Source organism: Macaca mulatta, chromosome 20, assembly GCF_049350105.2.
Source record: "Macaca mulatta isolate MMU2019108-1 chromosome 20, T2T-MMU8v2.0, whole genome shotgun sequence".
Taxonomy (NCBI): Eukaryota; Metazoa; Chordata; class Mammalia; order Primates; family Cercopithecidae; genus Macaca; species Macaca mulatta.
In genome coordinates, this window is record NC_133425.1 from 19,224,615 (window position 1) to 19,250,018 (window position 25,404).

A 25,404-nucleotide genomic window follows, 5' to 3' on the forward strand; every position below is an offset into this window, starting at 1 on the left:
GTGAAACCTCATCTTCACTAAAAATACAAAAATTAGCTGGGCGTGGTGGTGGGCGCCTGTAGTCCCAGTTACTCGGGAGGCTGAAGCAGGAGAATCGTTTGAACCCGGGAAGCGGAGGTTACAGTGAGCCGAGATCGTGCCACTGCACTCTAGCCGGGGTGAACGAGCGACACTCCATCTCACCCCTGTAATCCTAGCACTTTGGGAGGCCAAGGCAGGGGGATTGTGTGAGTCAGGAGTTCAAAACTAGCCCAGAGAAAGAGTGAGGTCCTCATCTCTATAAAAAATTTAAAAATTAGCCTGATGTGGTGATGCACATCCACAGTCACAGCTACTCAGGAGACTGAGGTGGGAGGATCACTTGAGACGGGAGGTGGAGGCTGCAGTGAGCTATGATGGCAACACTGCACTCCAGCCTGGGTAACAGAGCCAGACCCTGTCCCAAATGAAAAAACCCACCAAAACCAAAAAGACCCGAAAAGAGATAGAGTCATGCTATATATGCTGAATAAATGGTGATTGGGAACCCAGGCGCCAGAAGCTCACAGGGAGGGACCCAAGGAGGGAACGTACCAAGAAGAGGGGACATTGAGGCACAATTAAGATTGAAACCAGAAGGAATTGGCTTAGAATCTGATTTGCATTTCAATTTATACTACTTTGGTCATAACCATGCCCCAGGCAGACAGTAGATAGAAGAATTCATTATTGTTATTATTTTTAAAGACAGAGTCTTGCTTTGTTGCCCAGGCTGGAGTGCAATGGACTGATCTCGGTTCACTGCAACTTCTGCCTCCCGGGTTCAAGCATTTCTCCTGCCTCAGCCTCCTGAGTAGCTGGGATTACAGGCATGAGCCACCACACCTGGCTAATTTTTGTATTCTTAGTAGAGACAAGGTTTCACCATGTTGGCCAGGCTGGTCTCGAACTCCTGACCTCATGTGATCCACCTGCCTCAGCCTCCCAAAGTGCTGGGATTACAAATGTGAGCCACCAGCGCGCAGCTGAAGAATTTTTTTTTTAAATGACTTTATTTTTTAGGGCCGTCTTAGGTTCATAGGAAAATTGAGAGGAAGGGACAGAGGTTTCCCGTATACTCCCTGCCGCTACACATATGTAATTTCCTTCATTATCAGCATCTCCGACCAGAATGGTACATTTGTTACAACTGGTAAACCTACACTGACACATCATCATTACCCTAAATCCATAATTTACATTAGGATGCTCTTGGCATCGTGCATTCTATGGATTTGGACAAATTATAATGACATGGGTTCACCATTGTAATGTCATCCAGAATAGTTTCTCTGGGACATTTTTTAAAGCCAAAATACTTGATAATTCGAGGTGCTCAGAGTTATGTGCTCACTGGACCCGGTACTTGGAAACTGCCTGGAGTTATAAACGCCCCCAGCCTGCCTTGTCAGCTGCCAAAAACAGCCTGGGAAACAGAGACACCTTACTGCATTTTGTATTTTGAGATCACTCACCACCTGGTACCTCACCAGCCAAGGCTCTTGACAAGGCAAATGTCAGGTTTCTTAATGAGAAATCCCTCTTTCACTTGCCCTGAGCTGCTGTCAGCCTTGACCCTCTCCGTAGAGTCCTGGCCTTTGTGTGTATGTTAAAATTGTTTCCTGCTCAGGTTCTGATGAACAGCAGTGTTTTGGCAATGTTGTGCAGCCAGAGCTGGGCCCAGGCCAGAGTCTTACCAAGCAGTCATTAACTAGAAGTTTCTTTTCATGCGGTCCTTTGTGTTTTCTTCCTCCTTAAATAGAAATTGGTTTTGCATTTTAGACATCAACATGCACTTTTTTGTTTGTTTTGTTTTGCTTTTTTAGAGACAGGACCTCTAAAGAAAGACAACAGGGTTTTTTTTTTTTTTTTTTTTTTTTTTTTTTTTTTTTTTTTAAGACAGGGTCTCACTCTGTTGCCCAGAATGGAGTGCAGAGGCACAGTAACAGTTCACTGCAGCTTCTACCTCCTTGGTTCAAGCAATCCTCCTGCCTCAGCCTCCTGAATAGCTGGGACCACAGTCGTGAGCCACCATGCCTGGCTAATTTGCTCAGCCATGTTGCTCAGGCTGGTCTTGAGCTTCTAGCTCAAGCAATCCACCTGCCTTGGTCTCCCAAAGTGCAAGGATTATAGGTATGAACCACCGTGACCAGCCTCAACATTCACTTTTGATTCCTAGTTATTAAATGAACTAGAAGAGGAACCAGAGATGATTTAGACCAACTTTCATGTTATATAGACTAGAGAACTGCAGCACAGAGAGGTTGAGTGACTTGTCCAATGTCACATGGCTTTTGGGAGGGACGTCTTGCTGTATACTGTACCAACACTCAGTGTACTAACTTCTTTACCCCACAAGGGAGGTGATCTCATGATGGCTAAGAGCGTAGACCCTGGAGTCATACAGACTTGGCTTCAAGTCTTGGCTTTGCCATCCACTAGAGGTGTAGGCTCAGGTGAGTTACTTGTCATCTTTAAGCCTCAACTTCCTTGTCTGTAAATGGGGATCATGTGGTATGCTGGCTTCCAGAGCCAATTGTTAAGTTTTCAGGAATTTTGCAAGCTGGTTGACATCATCACATTGATAGCTGGAGACCAGCTATTGTATATGAAATTGACCAGTGTCATAAGTTAGAACCTCTGCTCTCCCCACCCCAAGAACTAAACATTTGCCATCACAATACCGATCCCAGAAGTACTTACTTCAAAGGTTTATTGTGGGCAGTGAGACTTAGTACTTATGAAGCACCAAGATCAGAGAGCCTGGCACATGTTTACAGTGGTGCCATGTCGTGGTCAAGAGCACAGACCTAGTGTCCTTTAATGTTCAGGTCAGAGCCAGCCCAACCACTTCCAGCAGTGTGACCTTGGGTAATTACTCAATGTCATTGATAATAATCATTGCTAGCTCTCCCTGAGTATCACTACGGATCAAGTACTATTCTAAGGGCTTTCATTTCCACCTAGGGGCCATTATTATTCCCATTTTACAGTTAAAGAAACTCAGGCACAGAAAGTTTGAGTAACTTACCCAAGGCCATGAAGTTAGTGAATGGAGGAGGCTGTGTTCAACTGAACATGAGGAGGCTGTGTTAACTGTTGTCCTGTCTCACTGAGGCTCAGCTTGTTGGAAAATGGCAAGAATAACAACTCCAACATGAAGGGTCATAGTTAGGCTGTCATCTGTTAATGCTTGTGGCATGAGGCAAGGCCTCAATTAATGTGAACTTCCTACTGGTAACACTAAATAAATGTCACTGGCAGTCATTACCATGATGATTACATTGAAATCTTCCTAGCCAAGAAGTTTCAACTCAGTTTGATTAAGGAGAATAAAGTAATATATGTCATCCAAGCAATTCATCAACTTCATGTTTGAGAACAGGGCAGGTGACCTTAGATGTGTTGGGGGAGGGATCCAGGAGTGATTTTGGAGAGGCATGAGGGGGCTTGGAGGATTTTTTGGAGTTGGAGATGACATGAGGGCAGAGGGTGAGGGAGGTCTCTAGAGCCTCACTCAGCTTTCGGGGTTGAGGGACTTGCTGGTTAGGGGTGCTGGACAGTGAGGTAGGAGGAGCAGGCGAGGATGGGGCAGGAGTGGTGCTGATGAGCTAAGTTTGGGGTGCAGGGTGTTGAGGATGGGCACCCCTGAGGAAGCTTCCAGTGGACTTAACTAAAGATCCCTGAGTGATCTCATCCGATCCCATGGCTTGAAACACCTGTGTTATCAGTATTTCCGGGGCACTTGTGAAACATTCTGATTCCCAGGTCCCTCCCCTGAAGAATCTGATCAAGTAGGCTCTGGGAGGCCCCAGGAATCTGTATTTACAAGCACCCCCAGTGACTCTTTTGTTGAGGGCAGCTTTGGCAACACTGAACTTAGGTTTGCCGCCTGCTGGAGTGACTGGCTGACGTCTCACTTCTACCCTGGACTGTTGATTTTGCCCCAAATTGCCCCTCCATCGGTATTCCCCATATCTGTCAGTGACACCAGCGTTGATCCCAAAACCTAGGAGTCATAGCCTACACTCATCAGCAAATCAGGCCAGCCCCACCAACCCCTTCAAACCCTTCCACTCCTCCAGCCAGGTCCAGGCCACCTTCACTTCTCACCTGCAGTGTTAGGACGCCCCTCACGGGTCACCCTGCTTCATTCCTTTGCATTGCATTGCATTTCTCAACCCAGCAGCCAGGGGAATACAGTAAAATAAATGTCAGTTCATGTCTTTCTCCTGCATCTAACCTTCTAATGGCTTCCTATCTCATTCAACATAAAATCTAAACAAGACTTATCCCCCGTATCTCCCTCCAACTTTATTTCCCTGGGCAGTGGCCTCCTTGATTCTGCTTCGGCCACATCAACTTTGCTGGGTATCTCAAGCACACCTAGCATGGCCCTACCTCAGGGCCTTTGCACCAGCTGTGTCTCTCCCTGGAATGCTCTCCCCCCAGATACCTTCATGGCTCCCTCCTGTCTTACTCAGGTCACCATCTCAGAGAGGCCTTCCTTGGCTTTTTTTATTCTTTTCTTTTGAGACAGGGTCTCACTCTGTCACCCAGGCTGGAGTACAGTGGCGTGATCTTAGCTCACTGCAACCTCTGCTTCCCGGTTTAAAGTTATTCTCGTGCCTCAACCTCCTGAGTATCTGGGACTACTGGCATGTACCACCACACCCGCTACTTTTTGTATCTTTAGCAGAGGCAGCGTTTCACCACGTTGACCAGGCTGGTCTCGAACTCTTGACCTCAAGTGATCTACCTGCCTCGGCCTCCCAAAGTGCTGGGCTTATGGGCGTGAGCCACGGCACCCAGCCTCTTGATTTTCCTTTTAAAGAGCAGTCCTATCACTTTCTATCCCTGCAGCCAGCTTTGTTTTTCTTCCTAGCACTTTACTGCTATCAGACATTACATATTAATTTCCTTATTAAGCGTCTTCCACTTTAATGTGAGCTCCAAGAGGAGGGGCTTTTTTTTCTGTCTTGTTCCCTAGTGGTACATAATACATGTTCAATAAATATTTATAGAAGGGAAGGAAGAAAGGAAAGGAGAAAGAGAAAAAAAAGAAGGCTTAGGCAGGACCAGAACTCATAAAGAAAGTATGTTTGGGTTAGTCAATGTGATAGTAGAAATGATAGGCATCAAGAAAATTGCCAGGAAACACCATATAAAGTAAAGAAAAGGTGACTAGGAGTTGAATTCTGGGGAAACTTACACTTAAGGGCAGGAGAGAAGAAAAAAGAACTGTGGAGACCAAGAAATAGAAGCTAGAAGGTAAGAAGAAATGTAGGAGCGGACAGTGTCATGGGAACCAACTGAAGAAGTTCAAGAAAGATCTAGCCTTCTCCACTAGAACTTCATGGGGTATATGGTATGCATCCTCCTTTTCCTAGGAGGAAAGGAAAGAGGCTCCGAGAGGTTTAGCGGCATGGGTAAGGTCACACAGCTAGTGTATGTGGGAGAGCTGGGATTGCAATAGAGGTTTGTGACTGTTTGTCCTTTGTGTTAATTCACCAGTGTGTTAGTTTTCTGGGACCACTGTAACACACACTGGGTGCCTTAAAACAACAGGAATTTATTCCCTCGCAACTCTGGAGGCTCAGAGTCCAAATGCAGGGTGTCAACTGAGTTGATTCCTTGCAGAACCTCTATAGGAGAAACCACCCCAGGCCTCTCCTCTGGGTTCCGATGGCTGCCAGCAATCCTGGTGCTCCTTGGCTGAGAGCCGCATCCCTCCAGCCTCCACTCCTGTCCTCACCTGGCATTCTCCCCTGTGTGTCTTAGTCCATCATTAGAACATGTAACTCTATCATTAGAACATGTTTCTTCTCCCCATTTCATACATCCAGTCCTACGGGATATAGGGCCCACCCTACTCCTGTGTGACCTCATCTTGACTCAATTACATCTGCAAAACCCCTGTTTTCAAATAAGGACTGTGAACTCCCATTGCTATAGTTTGGATGTGTTTCCCCTGCCAGACCTGATGTTGAAATGTGATCCCCAATGTTGGAGGTGGGACCTAATGGGAGGTATTGGGTCATGGGTGTGGATCCCTCATGACTGACTAGGTGCCATCCTCATGGTAATAAGTGAGTTCTTGCTCTGTTAGTTCTGCACAAGAGCTGGTTGTTTAAAAGAGCCTGGCACCTTTCCCATCACTCTTACTTCCTCTCGTGCCCTGTGATCTCTGTACATGACAGCTCCCTTTCCCCTTTTGACAAAAGTGGAAGCAGCCTGACACCTTCATCAGAAGCAGAGGAGATGCTGGTGCCGTGCTTCTTGTACAGCCTGCGGGACCACGAGCCAGTTCATCCTCTTTTCTTTATAAATTACCCAGCCTCAGCTATTCTTTTATAGCAATGCAAAATGGACTAAGACAGTCATATTTACAGGTGTATTAGTCCATTTTCACCTTGCTATAAAGAAATACCTGAGACTGGGTAATTTATAAAGAAAAGAGATTTCATTGGCTCACGATTCTGCAGGTTGTGCAGGTTGTACAGGAAGCATGACTGGGGAGGCCTCAGGAAACTTACAATCATGGCGAAAGGCAAGGGGGGAGTGAGATGTCTCACATGGCCGGAGCAGGAGAAAGAGAGAGAATGGGGAGGTGCCACACACTTTTAAACAACCACATCTCCTGAGAACTCTATCATTAGAACAGCACCAAAGGGGGAAATCTACCTCCATGGTCAATCACCTCCCACCAGGCCTCACCTCCGACACTGGGGGGAAGGTTATGGAAGGTCACTACCCTCAATGAACTCACAACTTTGTGGAGCAGAAAGATAGGGAACAAGGTAGCCACTCCCTCAAAAATGAAAATGGGGCCAGGCACAGTGGCTCACACCTGTAATCCTTTGGGAGGCCAGGGCAAGAGGATCACTTGAGGCCAGGAGTTCAAGTCTGCAGTGAGCTGTGATCATACCACTGCACTCCAGCTTGGGTGATACAGTGAGACCCTGTCTCTAACAAAACAGGAAAAAAAAAAAAGAAGAAAGAAAATGGAGCCTTACCTCACAGCACAGACCAAAATCAAGTCCTGATGGCCAGGAACTGATGAATGGCCAAACTTTAAGTTTTATAAGGAAATAAAGATCTTTGTGACATTAGTATAGCAAAGCGCCTCTTTAAAAAGTCAGAAAATAAAGTATGAACCAATGAAGGAAAAGAGGGATGCATTCTACCCCATTAAAATGATGAACTTCTGCTTATCAGGAAACATAGTAAAAAGAATTAAAAGGCAAGCCAGAAACTGGGAGGATACGATTGCAATACACATGTATTAGTTTTCTAGGGCTGTTGTAAAAAAATGCTGCAAACTGGTGGCTTAAAGAACATAAATTGACTCTCTGCAATTATTGGAGGTGTATTAGTCTTTCACACTGCTATAAAGAACCACCTGAGACTGGGCAATCTACTAAGAAAAGAGGTTCCGTTGACTCTCAGTTCCACATGGCTGGGGAAACTTACACGTGAAATTTTGTTACATATATAATGCATAGTGATCAAGTCACCATATTTAGGACTTCTGTCATTCTAGCACAATACATTTTTGTTAAATATAGTCACCCTACTGTACTATCAAACATTTATTATTATTACTTTTTAATTGAGACAGAGTCTTGCTTGAGGCAGGAGTCCTGAACTCCTGGCCTCAAGTGATCCTCCCACCTCGGCCTCCCAAAGTGCTTGGATTACAGGCATAAGTCACTGTGCCCAGCCCCAAACATTGAGTTTATTCCTTCTCGCTAACTGTATGTGTGTACCCTTTAGCCCATTTCTCTTCATCCTCTCCCCTCTGATCTAAGTTTTTTCCTTAAAGGGTATTTCAGAATGTGCCTGTATTGTCAATGCAGCTATGCAAATACAGGGTTGCGGTATTGACAAAGACTGGGAAAAAAAGTGAAAAGAAGAAAAAAAAAGAAAGGAAAGCATTTGATGAAATGTGTAAAGTGCTGGCATTGCAGTTGGAGTTTACTTTTTAAAAAATCCATTTCTATTTTAATGTTGTTTGTGCAGCAGATTAAGAGACAATAGGCTTTATCCAACCCCTGAGAGCAAAGGCATAAGGGGGCGTGGAGCAGCTGTGTTTGGGCTTCGTTAAAAGTTGTGTGCACACATTTGAAATCCTTTGCTAGGTGAGAGACAGCGAAAGGACCATTGAGAAGGAGTTCAAAGCAGGTTTGTCAGGAGGAGAGCTGGGCTCTGGCCTTCTCCAGAAAATGTCTTTTGTCCCAGATGATTTTCTTTTATTTCCTTTTTATTGATTAGAAATTAACTCTGTTGAAAGGCTGCAGGGAGAGAGAATTTTTGTCTGGGTAGAGAGGAGAGAGCCAAGCCACATTTGCCCAAGCCGGCTGCCGGATTCATCCGAGTAATTTACAGATGGTCTATTTTGGTTCTCCCTAGCCCACCCCACGTGGTTCGACCAAATTAAGCTCATCAGGCTCTTACAAGAAAGGAAATGAGGCCTGTTTATTTGTGACATCGCTTCCACAAGGGACAAGGTAGAAGTGGGCCTGTCACCCAGTTCCTTCTCCTGTCTTGGCTTCGATTCTCTGGGGGTTGGATAGGACAGGGGGCAGAACATCGTGCTGACAATCCCTCTCGGCCCATGGTGTGGCAGCAGCTCAGCCTGTGTGTTGGGGGCTGCACTGCTTGATCTTGGATTTGCTCCTGGTGCTGTGAATATAGTAGTGGACACAGGGGCACTTGCTTTGCCTTTATAGAGAAACAGGTTAAGGACCAAGTACCATGAAGGGAATGAACAAGGTGGTGTGATGGAAAGCGATGGAGGCAGAGGGCTGTTTTCAACTGAGTGTTAATGGAAAGCTTAGATGAGGAGGTGACTGTTGAGTTGAGATTCCCAGGGAATAGCAGGTTCAAGCCTTGGGGCAGGTATAATCTTGTATTTTTTTTTTTTTTTTTTGAGATGGAGTCTGGCTCTGTTGCCCAGGCTGGAGTGCAGTGGTGGAATCTCGGCTCACTGCAAGCTCCACCTCCTGGGTTCATGCCATTCTCCTGCCTCAGCGTCCCATGTAGCTGGGACTACAGGTGTCCGCCACCATGCCTGGCCAATTTTTTTTTTGTGTTTTTAGTAGAGACAGGGTTTCACTGTGTTAGCCAGGATGGTCTCTATTCTCCTGACCTCGTGATCTGCCTGCCTCAGCCTCCCAAAATGCTGGGATTACAGGCGTGAACCACCGCGCCCAGCCAATGATCTTGTATTTTTAAAGAACAGAAAGAAGGCAGAGGCGGTTGGTGAGTGAGGTCTCAGAGGCAGGCAGGGATCAAATCATTTGGATCAAATCATTTGGATCAAATCATTTTGATCCTGTAGATAAATCCTTTTAGAGACCATTAGTTCTCAATTGGGTGATTTTTGCCCTCAGTGGACATTTGACGATGTCTGCAGACATTTTGAGTTTTTGCAATCAGGAGAGGGGTGATGCCGCTGGCATCCAGTAGGTAGAGGCCAGGGATGCTGCTAAACTTCCTGTAATGCACAGGACAGCTCCCACAACACAGAATGCTCCAGCCCAAAGTGGCAATCGTGCTGAGGTTGACAAACCCTGTTGTTGACTAGGCTAAGCACTTTGAATTTTATTCTGAGTGATGGAGGGTTTTAAACAGGGAAGTGAGGCTGGGTATGGTGGCTCACGCCTGTAACCCCAACACTTTGGGAGGCCAAGGTGGGCAGATCACTTGAGGTCAGGCATTCGAGACCAGCCTGGCTGACATGGTGAAACCCCATCTCTACTAAAAATACAAACATTAACTGGGCATGGTGGCACATGCCTGTAATCTTAGCTACTCGGGAGGCTGAGGCGTGAGAATCACTTGAACCCAGGAGGCAGAGGCTACAGTGAACCAAGATCATGCTAGTGTACTCCAGCTTGAGCCACAGAGCGAGACTCTGTCACAATAAATCAATCAATAAATAAAATAAGAAATAAACAGGGAAATGAGGCAATGGCATGGTTCCGTTTTCTTTTAGAAAACCAGAGTGTTGGCCGGGCGTGGTGGCTCAAGCCTGTAATCCCAGCACTTTGGGAGGCCGAGACGGGTGGATCACGAGGTCAGGAGATCGAGACTATCCTGGCTAACACGGTGAAACCCCGTCTCTACTAAAAAATACAAAAAAAAACTAGCCGGGCGAGGTGGCGGGCGCCTGTAGTCCCAGCTACTCGGGAGGCTGAGGCAGGAGAATGGCGTGAACCCGGGAGGCGGAGCTTGCAGTGAGCTGAGATCCGGCCACTGCACTCCAGCCTGGGCGACAGAGCGAGACTCCGTCTCAAAAAAAAAAAAAAAAAGAAAACCAGAGTGTTGGTCTAAATTATTTCAGCTCTGACATTTCAACCTTATCTCACTAAATTTGGATAAGGAAGACTTTATAGAGTTGGAGATCCTATCAGAACAAGCAATCCATTTTCCCTGTGAGGGCTGAGCCCTCTTCCTGGGAGGATTTTTGTATTTGGTGCTTGGGTGTCCACTTTGCAGTGAAGAAGATTGGCTTAAGGAGAAAGCAGAAGGAAGGAAATCTTAGCTGGATCTTTCTGGGCTCTGGCTTGTAGCACCAGCTTTGGCCTCTTCAGGCCCAGAGGGGACTGAAGACAAACTCAGTGGAGATGGTGAATAGACTTTTCTTTCTTCTTAAGAGGCAGGGTCTTGCCATGCCACTCAGGCTAGAGTGCAGGGGTTCAATCACAGCTTACTAAAGTCTTGTTAGAAACAAATGCTGTTCAGTGTCACAAAGAAAGTGAGCACTAAAACAAAGAATTTCTCAGTAAGGCAAAACTTACTTCTGTAGGATGGTGTTTCTCACAGGTCTGGTCATCATGAGAGCACACCGAACAAAGGAGGGAAGGGGTTTTTATCTCTAATGCAGCTTGTCCCTGCTGCTCCATCCTGCCTCCACTGGTTGGAGTTGGACTGCACAATCTAAGCTGAACCTGGTTGGCTAACTTGAAAAGTGCAGGAATGCGGTTACACTGGCGGGAAGGACAGTTTCGGCGAGAAGAGCCATTGTAATGGGAGGGATAATTTACAGAGTGGGCACTAGATGTAGGCTCTGTAGCTAAGGACTGGCGGAAGAGTTGTTTACTGAAACCAAGACAGAGAGGTACAGAGAGCAAGGAAGTTTGGCCTTGAAAGTAGAGAACAAAGAACAAGGAAACTAAACAAGCTAAACCTTTGAAGAGGAACTTCTTCTCGCATCTGACAGCCTCGAACTCTTGGCTTCAAGCATTCCTCCTGGCTTAGCCTCCTGAGTATCTGGGACCACAGATGCATGCCACCATGCTCAGCTAATTAAAGAAAAAAAAAGTTTAGAGATGGAAGGTGGGAAGGTTTTGCTTTGTTGCCCAGGCGGGCCTCAAACTCCTGGCCTCGATCCATCCTCCTACCTCAGCCTCCTGGGTAGATGGGATTAGAGGCTCAAGCCACTGCACCTGATGAACTCTTCTTATGCCAAAAGTTTCAAGACTTTGGTTCCTATTAAAATTTTGTTCAGGGTACAGTTATGTATTTAAAAAATCTGAATCAGCCCAAGATTTATAGACTTAGGTCAGGATTTCTCAACTTTGGCACTAGTGATATTTTGGGCCAGACCGTTCCTTGTTGAAGGGGGCTGTCTTGTACCTTGTAGGATCCCTGGTCTCTCTCTACCCACTAGATGCCAGTAGCAGACCCCACCCTATTCCCCAGTTATGACAACTAAAACATCTCCAGATGTTGCCAATGTCCCTGGAGGTGGCAGGAGAGAGAACAAAATTACCCCAGGTTGATGCAAGTTGGATGTCCCAGCACCTCATGGATGTCTGTAAAGATCACCATTAATTTCATGATCTTCCTAAGTGGTGCAAGTTGAGGAGCTGCTGGACTAGATGGTCCTGCTTTCTCTTCCTACAGTCTAAGCTCCTTATCAGCGGACTCCTGGTCAACATTTTTTGTTTTGTTTTAAATTAGAGACCAAGTGTTGCTCTGTTGCCCAGGCTGGAGTGCAGTGGCACCACCGACATTCACTGCAGCCCCGAACTCCTGGGCTCAATCGGTCTTCCCACTCTGACCTCCTAAAGCACTTGGATTATAGGCATGAGCCACCATGCTTGGCCATCGTCAGCTTTTAGATGTAGCATCAGATACTTCTACGGAAGAAGGGCTGAGAAGATCCTGGCTCCAGGAAGCCCCCAGGGACATTTTTGTCCTCAGATTGTTAGAGCTGACATTTATGATGTCCAAGTGAATGATGTTATTCTGTTATTCATACGTACAACATATTCTGGGGCAGAGACCCTGAGTGTGATGGCAACTCTTCTTTTCCTCCAGGGCTGGGTTAGGATAAGGCTTTGAGGCCTCCAAGCCCTGAAAATTATAGAGCTGCTCACCATACGTCATTCAAGATAATAATAATTCTCTCTTTTTTTTTTTTTTTTTTGAGACAGAGTCTTGCTCTGTTGCCCAGGCTAGTGTGCAGTGGTGCAATCTCGGCTCACTGAAACCTCCGCCTTCTGGGTCAAGTGATTCTCCCGCTTCAGCCTCCTGAGCAGCTGGGATTACAGGCAGCCGCCCCCTCGTCCAGATACTTTTTTTATTTTTAGTAAAGATGGGGTTTCACCATGTTGGCCAGGCTGATTTCTAAATCCTGATCTCAAGTGATCTGCCCGCCTCGGCCTCCCAAAGTGCTGGGATTACAGGCATGAGCCACCATGCCCAGACAAAAAGGACTGCTGCAATAATTCTCAAATGTAAATCTCAGCAATGTTCTGATTTCTCAATGGGTACTGCAGTGTTATTTCTGAAATATCAAATTCTTGCCAAAAATTATATTTCTCTTTTTAAAAAAAATTTATTTGATATAGAAGTGGGGAGGGCATCATCCATTCCTAAGTGGCCAAGAGCACACACCTGTTCTAAGGGAGAAACCAGTATTGTCTTCCACACTTAACAACAATGACAAACCAGGAATGTAAATGGGTGAAGGTGATGTTGTTTCTACGGAGAATGCTCACTAATTTATCTCAAACATCCAAATTATTAACCATCTTTGGCTACTTTATTTTATTTACTTATTTTTGAGACAGGGTCTCTCTCAGTTGCCCAGCCTCTATCATGGCTCACTGCAACCTCAAACTCCTGGCTCGTGCAATTCTCCCACCTCTGCCTCTCACATAGCTGGGACCTCAGGCACTCATCACCACAGCTGGCTAATGTTTTCATTTTTTTTTTTTTGTAGAAAACGGGGGCATCTCACCATGTTGCCCAGGCTGGTCTTGAACTCCTGGCCTCAAGCAATCTTCCAGCCTTGGCCTCCCAAAGTGCTGGGATTACAGACATGAGCTACTGCACCCAGCCAACTTTATTATTAATAATAAGTTACTTGGCCCTTGTATTAGTCCATTTTCATGCTGCTGATAAACACACACCTGAGACTGGGCAATTTACAAAAGAAGGAGGTTTAATTAGACTTACAATTCCACGTGACTGAGGAAGCCTCACAATCATGGCAGAAAGCAAGGGGAGCAAGTCACGTCTTACATGTATGGCAGCGGGCAAACAGAGAGAACTTGTGCAGGGAACCTCCTCTTTTTAAAACCATCAGATCTCATGAGACTTATTCACTATGACGGGAACAACATGGGAAAGACTTGCCCCCATGATTCAGTTACCTCCCACCAGGCCCCACCCACTACATGTGGGAATTCAAGATGAGATTTGGGCAGGGACACAGCCAAACCATATCAACCTTTACATAATAATATGGATAAATTCAGGATCAGAACACAATGAAGAGTACTGGGGCTTTAGTGAAGGCTTCCCTCATTCTGTTCCATCTGTATGGGGCACCCTTCCCTGCAATATTTGCTGGACCAAATCCTACTTATCAAGGCTTAACTTAAATGCCTCCTCCTCCATGAAGACTTCCTTGACCATGCCCCTCTCATGAATAGATTGTGCTTCAGTATGTCTTAGGTTTCATTTATATGGCTGATTAATACTTGAGCCCTACAATTATTTCTTTTTTTATTATACTTTAAGTTCTGGGGTACATGTGTGCAACGTGCAGGTTTGTTACACAGGTATACATGTGTCATGGTAGTTTGCTACATCCATCAACCGGTCATCTACATTAGATATTTCTCCTCATACTATCCCCCCTAGCCCCCCAACCCCCGACAGGCCCCAGTGTGTGATGTTCCCCTCCCTGTGTCCATGTATTCTCATTGTTCAACTCCCACTTATGAGTGAGAACAAGCAGTGTTTGGTTTTCTGTTCCTGTGTTAGTTTGCTGAGGATGATGGTTTCCAGCTTCATCCATGTCCCTGCAAAGGACATGAACTCATCCTTTTTTATGGCTGCATAGCATTCCATGGTGTATATGTGCCACATTTTCTTTATCCAGTCTGTCGTTGATGGGCATTTGGGTTGGTTCCAAGTCCTTGCTATTGTGAACAGTGCCGCAATAAACATACGTGTGCATGTGTCTTTATAGTAGAATGATTTATAATCCTTTGGATATATACCCAGTAATGGGATTGCTGGGTCAAATGGTATTTCTGGCTCTAGATCCCTGAGGAATCACCACATTGTCTTTCACAATGGTTGAACTAATTTACACTCCTACTAACAGTGTAAAAGCGTTCCTATTTCTCCACATCCTCTCCAGCATCTATTGTTTCCTGACTTTTTAATGATCGCCATTCTAACTAGTATAAGATGATATCTCATTGTGGTTTTGATTTGCATTTCTCTAATAACCAGTGATGATGAGCTTTTTAAAATATATTTGCAATTATTTCTTAATTGAGGTGAAATTCACATCATATAAAGGTAATCATTTTAAATATACAATTCACTGGCATTTAGTAAATTCTCAGTGGTGTGCAACCATCACCTCTAATTCCAGAATGTTTCCATCACCCAAAGGAGACCCTGTATCCATTAAGCAGTCACTCCACATTTCCCCCTCCTCCCAGATCCTAGCAATCACTCATGTACTTTCTATCTCTATGGATTTACCTATTCTGGATATTTTGTCAATGGAATTGTACAATATGTGATTTTTTTGTGTCTGGCTTCTTTCACTTTTTCAAGGTTTGTCTACCTTGTATCAATGCTTCATTGTTTTTATGAATGAATAACCGGCCATTGCATAGATAGGTGATATCTTGTTTATCTATCTGTTGATGGACATTTAGGCTGCTTCCACTTTTGGCTATTGTGAGTAGTGCTGCTATGAGCATCTGCGTACTAGTTTTCACGTGGACATGTTTCCTGTTCTCTTAGGTATACAACTAGGAATGGAACTGCTCGGTCATACTCCAACCTGTTTACCAAAGCAGCTGCACCAGTTTTCATTACTGCCAGCAGTATACAGGGTTCTTGTTCACTACATCCTGGCCAACACTTGTTATGGTTTTGTGTGCGTGTTTATTATAGCCATCCCAGTGGCGTGCAGCCCCTGGAATTTTGATTTGTTTTTATATCTTCCTTGCTCTCCGCCAGTAGACAGTGAGTTGCTTGACGTCTGGGATTGCTGCTTACTCACCAGAAACCTTGTGTAAGAGTTAACCATGGGCTGAGTTTGAACCTTGTTCTTTTTGTTTATGATACATGATCTTGAGCAAGTCATGCAGCTCAAGCTCTCTAAGCTTGAATTCTTTCACCTGCAAGACGGAAGCCTCTGGAGTTGTTAAGGAAACTTTAGAGCCTAGGACAGTGCCTGGACTATGGTGATTTCTCCATAAAGGTTTGCTGTAACGATCATGATCGTGACATCCCCAAGCGCTTAGGACCGAGTACCTGTTACATGAGCGTTTGTTAAATGAATCAATGAATCCTTTGCTATTGCACAATTAGCCCTCTTTTTTACTTTCTATCAACTGCTCCCCTGACTCCAGAGAACAGTGTTACAAATTCATCACTCCCCAGATAAGGCAGACAGAAAGAGTGGCTGGATCAATGGGAATGGTTCCCTAGAAAAGTACGACCTGAAAGCCCTGATGAGCACGCCGTGTATCGAGGATGGGATGGGTAGAGAGTAAAGCGAGCTTGTATCCGCAAAGGGAAGAAGGAATAAAAGAGCTTTGTTTTCTTAAGATGAAAAACACTCAGCCTTCTTAGAAAAAGGATAGCTTCAGGAAGTTTCGTGTTGAAGGTTCGATCAATGGCCCCAGGGGAGGGAAGGAACAATTCTATCCACACTTGAAGGCTGCAGAGGGGGCTTGAGGTGCTCTTACGTATTGAGGGCCCAAAAGATGGCCTCACCTTCTCCTTCCAATTCTGTGAGGACTGCTAGGATTGGGCAGAGCCCCTGGGATCAACCACTGGGCAGCTTGCCTTCGTTCCTGTAAGCATCTCTAGAATCCATCTCTTGCTACATTCTCCCCACACTGGCCTTCTCTTTGTTCCTTTGAACACACCGACTGAGTGACACCGGGTTTATTCCTCCCTCCCACCATCCCGGCCCTTGCACCTGTTGTTCCCTCTGCCCCAGGAGTCCCTATCCCTCTTTCCTCCCTCATTCCTCTTCAAACCTCGCCTCTCAGAAAAGCCCTGCCCCATCCACCGACTGAAAGGGCAGCTCCCATGTGAACCCCATTCATTCTCTTACTCTGCCTGATTTGTCATATTTATTTCACATAAAGTAAATGTTTTTAATGGGAATATTTCCCACGTAAAATAATAAAACACCCATGTATCCATCTCCCAGATGTCGTAAGTCTCCAATATTTTGCCACATTTGCTTACTTCAAATACCCCCCTTTCAATCAACTTTATTGAGGTGGAACTTACTGTTCGTTGATTTTTGGCAAATGCACACGTAACTGCTACCACAATCAAGACGCAGCAAATTGCCATCACCCAAGAAAGCTTCTTCCTTTCTCTCACCCTGCTATATTTTTCTTCCTAATACTTAGCATTACCTGAAATCATCTCATTGATATATTTTTTAAAATCTAGGTACTGTCCATCTCCCCCACAGGAGTGTATGCTCTGTAAAGTCAGGGAGTGATCTCACTGATGTATCCCCAGTCCTGGTACATAGTGAACTGCTTTTAAAATAAAAGGAAATGTCACTGTGACTTATGAACCTGGGAGGAGCAAAGTCCGGGAGGACCTGGATGGCCTGGGCTCCTGCAGAATCCTCAGCATTGCTCATACTAAAGTAGATATGTCAGCAGGGTCATGTCCTAAAGACACTGCATCTTCCAAGCCCTTGAGAAGCAGCAGGAAACCCCTAGCAACAGTGCAAAAGGGCTTGAACTTCTTTTATTACTCAAGACACTCAGTTGACCATTCCTATTTTGAAAATCTCCATACTTGGATACCCAGGGCAGGGCAGCAGGAATGTAAAGGGGAGGAAGCGGACAGATGAGGTATGATGTGAAGGGGGCAGGTCCCATCTAAAGGAGCACTGCACAGCTCAGTGGCCAGATGTTGGATTAAAGAAAATTACTCAATGACACTTCTCTTTTATTTTATTTTATTTTATTTTTTGAGATGGAGTCTCGCTCTGGTACCCAGGCTGGAGTGCAGTGGTGCGATCTTGGCTCACTATAACCTCTGCCTCCTGGGTTCAAGTGGTCTGCCTCAGCCTCCCAAGTAGCTGGGATCACAGGTGCATGCCACCACGTCTAGCTAATTTTTGTATTTTTAGTAAAGATGGGATTTCACCATGTTGGCCAGGTTGATCTCGAACTCCTGACCTCAGATGATCCGCCCACCTCGGCCTCCCAAAGTGTTGGGATTAGAGGCGTGAGCTACCGCGCCCAGCCCTCAATGACACTTCTTAAAGTGACAAGGCAGACTTTATTGAGGACCATCATGATATGTATAGGGACCACAGTAATGGGATTTTGCAATCACAGAGAGAGACTGGACTCAGCCTCAAATACAGCACAGACAAGTGGGAATCCATAGCCATGGAGCAAAGTGGGGGGTCAGGAATTTTTAAAAAATTACTAAGAGGAAGCATCAGAGGAGTAAGGGGGACTCTGGCTAAATGAACCTGGCAGGATTTTTGCTGGAGACAGGCCAGGGTGATCAGACATTACCTGGGGGATGATGGAGAATGAGGAACTTGTCTGGGCACAATGGCTCATACCTGTTATCCCAGCAATTTGGGAGGCTAAGGCAGGAGGATCACTTGAGGCCAGGAGTTCAAGACCAGCCTGGATAACACAGCAATACCTCGTCTCTTAAAAAAAAAATTAGCCAGGTATAGTGGCACATGCCTGTAATCCCAGCTATTCAGGATGTTAAGGTAGTAGGATCCCTTGGCCGAGGAGTTTGAGGTTGGAGGGAGCTATGATCATGCCATTGCTCCAGCCTGGGTGACAGGGTGCGACCTTGTCTCAAAAAAAAAAAAAAAAAAAAAAAGTGAGAGAGAGAGAATGAGGAACCTGACCAAACTGATTTAGCAGAGTTCTTTGCAGAAACTGGATTTTACAAGGTGGTGCACTGATGGGCCTAGGAGGTTTAGGAGCCTGACTAAAGTTTGGTCAAGTAAAGAATCTTTGTCACTTGCCTGGTGGGAATGCCGGTGTTACCAGATCTTCCTGTTTTTCAAGCAAGGCAAGAAATCCAGATTTTTTTTAAAAATGTGAAATAACTTGATTCTTGAATCATGTAATAATTAACAAGTAATTATAAATTAAAATGTGATGTGGGGCAAACAAAACACACCTGCAGGCTGTTTGTTAGCAGCCTCTGAGTTAACATGCGAGATTGTTTCTTGTTTGTTTGGGGACTAACTCACTCGGTACAGGAATCTTTTGGTTTGACTGTTCACCCTGTCAGCAGATGTTTATTGAGTATCTACTATGTGCTAGGCATTGTTCTAGAGCTGCTGGGTATTGTGTTAGGCATTTGGCATTAATTTGCTGAAATGACTGACATCAGAAAAGATAGAGATGAAAGCTAGATAGATGATAGATAAAGATAGATAATAGACATAGATAAACAGATGATGGATAGATAATAGATGGTTAGATTATAGATAGATGAGATAGATGAGAGATAGATAGATAGATAGATAGATAGATAGATAGATAGAGATCTTACCCTCTAAAGATACATGTTGAAATATTACAAATAATATAATGACTGGGAGTTACTTCAGAGGAATATGGGGAGTTGAATGAAAGTGTAAGTGAAGGGAGATTCACCATGAGATGAGAATTTTTGAAGCTGAGTGATGTTTGGGTATGAAGATGGTGGGGTATACTCTTCTGCCTGGTTTTGAAATATGACTGGAAATTTCCCACACTAAAATGCTTGTCTTAATGTCCTTATCAGTTAAAGAATAATTCTGAAGGATATACAGGTAAAATGACACCATGTCGAGGACTTAGTTTAAAATATTCAGCTAAAATATTTCACAAGTCAGGATATAGGTGAAACACCATTTGGCAAAATGCCCGTTACAATTTTGTGATGGATAGATGGAGATTTGTTATGCTAGTTTATTGTTTTGTACATGGCTGAAATTTTCTACAATACTTTTTTTTTTTTTTTAAAGGGACAGAGAAGCGGGAGGCCTCCTGCTTTCTAGGTATTTTTGGGAGTATGGAGTCATGCACTTAGGTGTTCATGGGAATTTTCCACAGTGTGATAGAGCTGACATCAAGGGGATGGGTACTCTTCAACAAGGGATATCTCTGCGCTGAGTGTAGCTCTGGTGAGGTTAGAAGCGTGGGATCTATTGGGGATTCCAGGTTAAGAACAGATTTCTCACTCAGATAGTTCCTCTGCAGGGCATTCTACCTCCAGGTATCCTATTGGATGGCAGAATAACAGCAGTCAGATTATCTGGAATCAAATCAGCCTCCCTGGGTCTAAGTACCAGCTCTACCACTTTCTTGCTGTGGCTTTGGACATGTTATTTAACCCTGTGAGTCTCAGTTTCCTCATCTGTTAAACAGAGTTAATACTAATACCTCACAGACTCATTAGTCGTTACATGTAAAGCGCTTAGCATAGTTCATGGCAGTGAAACATTTTTTTTTTATTATTGCTGCTTTTGTTGTTATTGTTGTTGCTGTTGAGTGATCTAAGAGTGGAAAAAACTCAGAGATAGATGGACCACAATAATTGGAGGCAGAGATGAAAAGAAGTCACACACAGAGGCACCCACTGTCAGCTGATGCGCCCACAGCAACCTGTTTGTGAGCTGCTGCAAGCAATTTCTTGCATGGTGGGTGCAAAAGGAATAAAAGGAGAAGGCAACTTCCTGACCATTTCCTTTCTCTACAGAATGAAGTGGAGCTGGGGGAGCTGCTTCTGTCACTGAATTATCTCCCAAGTGCTGGCAGACTGAATGTTGATGTCATTCGAGCCAAGCAACTTCTTCAGACAGATGTGAGCCAAGGTTCAGGTACCATGTGATTCCTCGCTTCTCTCACTTTATTAATGGGGCATCTGTGTTTGTGTGGGGGACCCAGTTTTCTTTTTCTGTATCCTGGATGAGCATTACTCATCTCAGGATGAGGCAGGTAAATCATGCCATCTTAGTAACCCTATTGGAATTGGGGAGTGGACTGAGAGCAGTCGTGATAACCACTGGAAACTTAAATCCTCTTTGAACCCAAGGAAGTGACTTGGCCTTTCCATATGCTATTCCTGCAATGGAGACGCCATCCTGCAGGTGGCGACAGTGTGCAGAAACTGGCCGTTCTAATCAATGATCGTGGAGGACACACTGAGGTTTTTTGCCAGCTCATTTCATGTGTGCCATAAATCTTTATGAATTCCAGCTCTGAAAAGACTTGTATTTAAAGTGTGTACATTATAGCAAAAACCATTCAAACATGACTTTCAATGGAATGGAACAGATTCCATTCCATCTGTATGTTGCTTCTCCCATGACAGCAAAGGATATTACTGTGAAAGCAGCTGTAGTCACAGGGATCTGTTCAGCTCAGTGGTGGAATTATTGTCTTCTCTAAATGCAGTAGCTGAATAAATTACTTTTGTGATAAGGTGACAGCTAGAAGACACCTTGCACTCTCAAAAGCCACATTATAAAAACAGAGGCTTAGAAAGGGCCAGTGGAGGCAATGGTATTAAGACTGAAGAGTTTCAGACTCACCACAATGGGAGAGTCAGTATGATAAAATCATTAAAGTTATAGGAGTCAAATGATGTGGCTTGCAAATGATATGGCTTTGGGGAATCTACTTAACCACTATATGCCTCAATTTCTCAATCTCAAAAATTGACATAATAACAGTATTCATCTTGATAAGTTGTTTAAACAAATATTAAATTAGATAATGTACATGAATCCCTTTGTAAACTGTAAAATGATCTAAAAATGTTATAATTCTGCCATCTCTATTCTCCTGTATATGGACTATGGGCTCACTGAAATGATAATGGGTTTCCACAGACAGAAATCCAAGGCAGTCTCTGAGTCTGATTCTGTGTCCACCAGCAAGATCTTTAAAAATTGATTTCTCACCTTGAGTCCTCAGTTTTCTCATCAGTAAAACTAACACAATGCTGACACATGGGAGGAGCTCAACAAATATTAGATAGCTAAAGGAAGAGGGAAAGGGATAAGCGGATAAGCAGATAGATGGGAAAATGGACGGATAATAGATGGATGGATGCCTGAACTGTCAAATAGATGAGAAATCGGATGGATAGAAAATGGATAGATAAAAATATGGTGAGATGATGAATGGATCGGTGAACTGACAGATGGATGGGAAGATGGATGGATGGATAGACAGGTGGATGAATGGATGGACTATGAGATGAATGAAAAGTTGAATGGATGGATGGATAGAAGAACAGATGAATAAAAAGATAGATGGATGGGAGGTTGAATGGCAGAATGACTGGACAGATTAGGTTTCATGATCTCCAACATTCTATGATGCTGTGTCTAATTTTCAGACCCCTTTGTGAAAATCCAACTGGTGCATGGACTCAAGCTTGTGAAAACCAAGAAGACATCCTTCTTAAGAGGCACAATTGATCCTTTCTACAATGAATCCTTCAGCTTTAAAGTTCCCCAAGAAGAACTGGAAAATGCCAGCCTAGTGTTTACAGGTAGGTAGCATTCCAAAATCTGATGAACTCCAGGTGAGGCACGTTCAACTGACTGTCCTAGAGACAGAAGGAATCTAGAGGGAGTTACATTTAAGAACTTAATATCTGGTGTTCAACCACCTGGGGTCGAACTCACTTAACATCTATGAACTGGGTCAGGACTCATAGAGCCCTATAACGTAATTGTTAGAAATGTAGATCAAGCAAAATTTCCTCAGACTGTCACATAATAACTGAGGTCTTTGGCAAGTTACTTAACTCCTCTGAGCTTCAGTTTCCTCATCTACAAAATGTGAACAATAATAGTACTTGTGGCGTAGGTTTGTTGTGAACAGTAAATGACTTATGACTCTGGAATATGCTTGGTACATAATAAGTACTCACTATGTGTTAGTTTTGATGATGATGGTGGTGATGATTCAAGTTCTCTGCAGTCAGATAGAGAAGCATATGAGAAAACAGGGTCACCTAACTCAGAGAAAGGGATTTTGAAAGTCTTCCCAGAGGGTGTAGTATTTAAGCAGAGGCTTCATGTGCCACTGTCTGGTAGAATTTAGTCCGTTTTTCCAAGGTATAATCTAATGCTTTATTTCCAGAGTGTATTAGTTATTTATTGCTGCATAATAAATCACCCCAAAATTTAGTAGCTTAAAACAACAAACATTTATATCTCATAGTCCCCGTGGGTCAGAAATCCAGGTATACAAAGATTTGCTGTATAGTTCTGTCTGAATACCTCTGACAAGGCTGCAATCAAGGTATTGACTGGGGCTTCAGTCTCATCTGAAGGCTCACCTGGGGGAGGATCTCTTTTCAAGGTCACTCGCAGTTTTCAGCAGGTTTAGTTTCCTGCAGGCTGTTGAATTGGGGACCTCAGTCCCTTCCTGGCTGTTGGCCAGTGACCTTCCTCAATTCCTTGCCACATGGGCTTCCCCACAGGACAACTCACAACATGGCTTTCATCAGAGTGGTCAAGTGAGGGAGCAGGAATGGGAAGGAAGAGTCTTTTTGTAATCTAATACTGGAAATGATATCCTATTACTTTCATTATATTCTATTCACTAGAATAGGCCCAGCCCACACTCAAGAGAAGGGATTACACAAGGGTATGAAGAGTGGGAGGTGGGAACCACTGGGAGTCATCTTAGAAGCTACTCACCACAACAGGAATAGAGTTAGTAGGAGTAATGGTTATTATTTCTTGTGTTCTAATTACAGTATATACTTCCCTATATCATTGCTAATATTCACCATAACCCACCCTGTCAAGTTGATATCTTCATCCCGAACTTAGAGATCTAGAGACTGAGGCTTAAAACCTAAGCAACCTACACAAAGTCTCAAGCTGATAGAATCAGAATTCAAGCTCTGGTCTTGCCAGCTCCACATATCAAGGGATCTGTATTTCCTCAAGAACCCAGGTAGGGCTAGCATTGGGGATCTGACATCATCCTTTGAGACATCCTTCTCCAGGGTAACTGGAAACTCTCCTCTGTTTAGATCTTGTCTAGAACTCTGGGCTCCAGGTCTCCCAAGAAACCAATCCATGGCTGAAAAATCCTTGCATGCAAGATTTCCCCTATATAAACTTATTGCTCCTTCTCACCAAGGTTGCAAATGTCTATCCTCTGAAACCCCTTCGAAGCAGGTTAGTTCTGGGCTTTCTCAAGGCCTGTCACCCATAGAGTCTGCATTGAATCAGGGGATGCCTGCCCTATGCAGATGTAATGATCCCTTCTAATGCAGTCTGTGATGGCTGCTGTCCAGATGGAGTCACAAATAGGCAAGATCCTCACTCTCTCCTAGGTTTCAGGCCAACACAGAAGACAGTCACCTCTGACTCCTTAAATGGTGCACAGGCAGGCAATGGGAACTACTGTGTATTAAACGAAGACACGGATAAAAAATGAAGCCTCTTTTCCCAAGTCCCTGCTGAGAATAAGGGACCTCCTATCATTAGCTTAGTTGAGGAGAGGACCCCAGGGGAAACTGAGAGCCCACATGGAAAGCCCTGACACTTCATATTTTACTTAACATTTTATGATAAATGTACCACACACGTGTTATAATGAGTGACACCATGAAAAAGATGTGTAGGGACAGAGAATCAGAGGAGAACAGGGGTTATGTGCCTGTGCTGGGGAGCTGGTGTCTGGGTCCTGGCTTTACCACTCACCTACTTTGGTGGCCCTGGGCAAGATCTGCGGGCTGAGGTCTTCTCAGCTGTAAAATGGGGATAACAATACAGGATACTTCACGGGATTGTTGTGTGCATTCAGGATAGAATGCACATAATTCAGTGCGGTCAATAAACACACTGTGCCGTCCATAGTAAGCACTCTAGAACTGTTAACTATTATTAAAGGGAAAGTTTAATGTTTTCCTTTTTTCTCCCACGCCCATGGGGCAGCCACCACCTTCTCACTCCCTCATGCAGTTTTGTTTATTTCAGAGTGTTTTCTTGCTGTGGAATCCTTCCCTTTTTTTTTTTTTTGAGACAGTCTCATTCTGTCTCCCAGGCTGGAGTGCAGTGGCGTGATCTCGGCTCACTGCAACCTCCACCTCCCAGGCTCAAGCAATTCTCATGCCTCAGCCTCCTCAGTACTTGGGATTATACGTGCACGCCACCACGCCCGGATAATTTTTTAGTATTTTTTGTAGAGACGGGGTTTTACCATGTTGGCCAGGCCAGTCTCAAACTCCTGACCTCAAGTAATCCACCCATCTCGGCCTCCCAAAGTGCTGGGATTGCAGGCATGAGCCATCACACCCAGCCTAATGTCTTTCTTTAACGCCTTCCCCTTTCCAGTTCCTTCTCCCTGAAGTCATACCTTTAATGTTCTGCCGTGTATCATTCCACAGTTTTTTCCTTGTTCACACAATAATATCCACATACAGAGGGTTCTGTTCCTTTAAAACATTATTCATGAATTCAACAAGTGTGTATTAAACACCTTCTGTGCCAGGCAGTGCTTCCAAGTTCTGGGAATAGAGCAGTGAACAAAACAGACCTGATCCCTGCCCTGGCGGAGGTTACCAGGACATTCCATGGATACCACATTGACGCTTGCTTTGGTGTAATTAACAATGAATGCATTCATTGCCTTCAGATCAACATGAATACAAATGGATTTAATTTTTTATTTTTAATAACTGCATTAGATACTGTTGCATGATGTAGTATGATAAAAGCTGAGGTTATTTATTCTGGAGGTGGGGGATATGACAGAGCTTCAGGGATTGTGATTAGAACTCCAGAAAAATACATGGAAATATGGAAAATTTTGCATGTAGTTGCAGAGGTGTTTTTGAATTCCTTGAATC

The 25,404-nt window shown here is 44.3% G+C and overlaps 1 protein-coding gene and 1 long non-coding RNA gene across 23 annotated transcripts in view; one reads left to right on the top strand and one right to left on the bottom strand.

Moving 5' to 3' along the window:
- Positions 1 to 25,404, top strand: part of SYT17 (synaptotagmin 17) — a 93,764-nt gene that overhangs the window by 27,846 nt on the left and 40,514 nt on the right. For all 22 annotated transcript variants that reach the window (XM_077986380.1, XM_028841407.2, XM_077986385.1 and 19 more), the window contains 2 exons: positions 20,278 to 20,398; positions 21,925 to 22,080. In XM_077986380.1, coding sequence (XP_077842506.1) covers positions 20,278 to 20,398; positions 21,925 to 22,080 — 277 coding nt within the window. The remainder of the gene's footprint in view (positions 1 to 20,277; positions 20,399 to 21,924; positions 22,081 to 25,404) is intronic.
- Positions 1,922 to 7,947, bottom strand: LOC144338088 (uncharacterized). Its single transcript, XR_013411899.1, has 2 exons — positions 6,980 to 7,947; positions 1,922 to 4,489 (listed from the first exon to the last, which is right to left on the bottom strand). It is a non-coding gene; the product is annotated as an uncharacterized LOC144338088 (long non-coding RNA).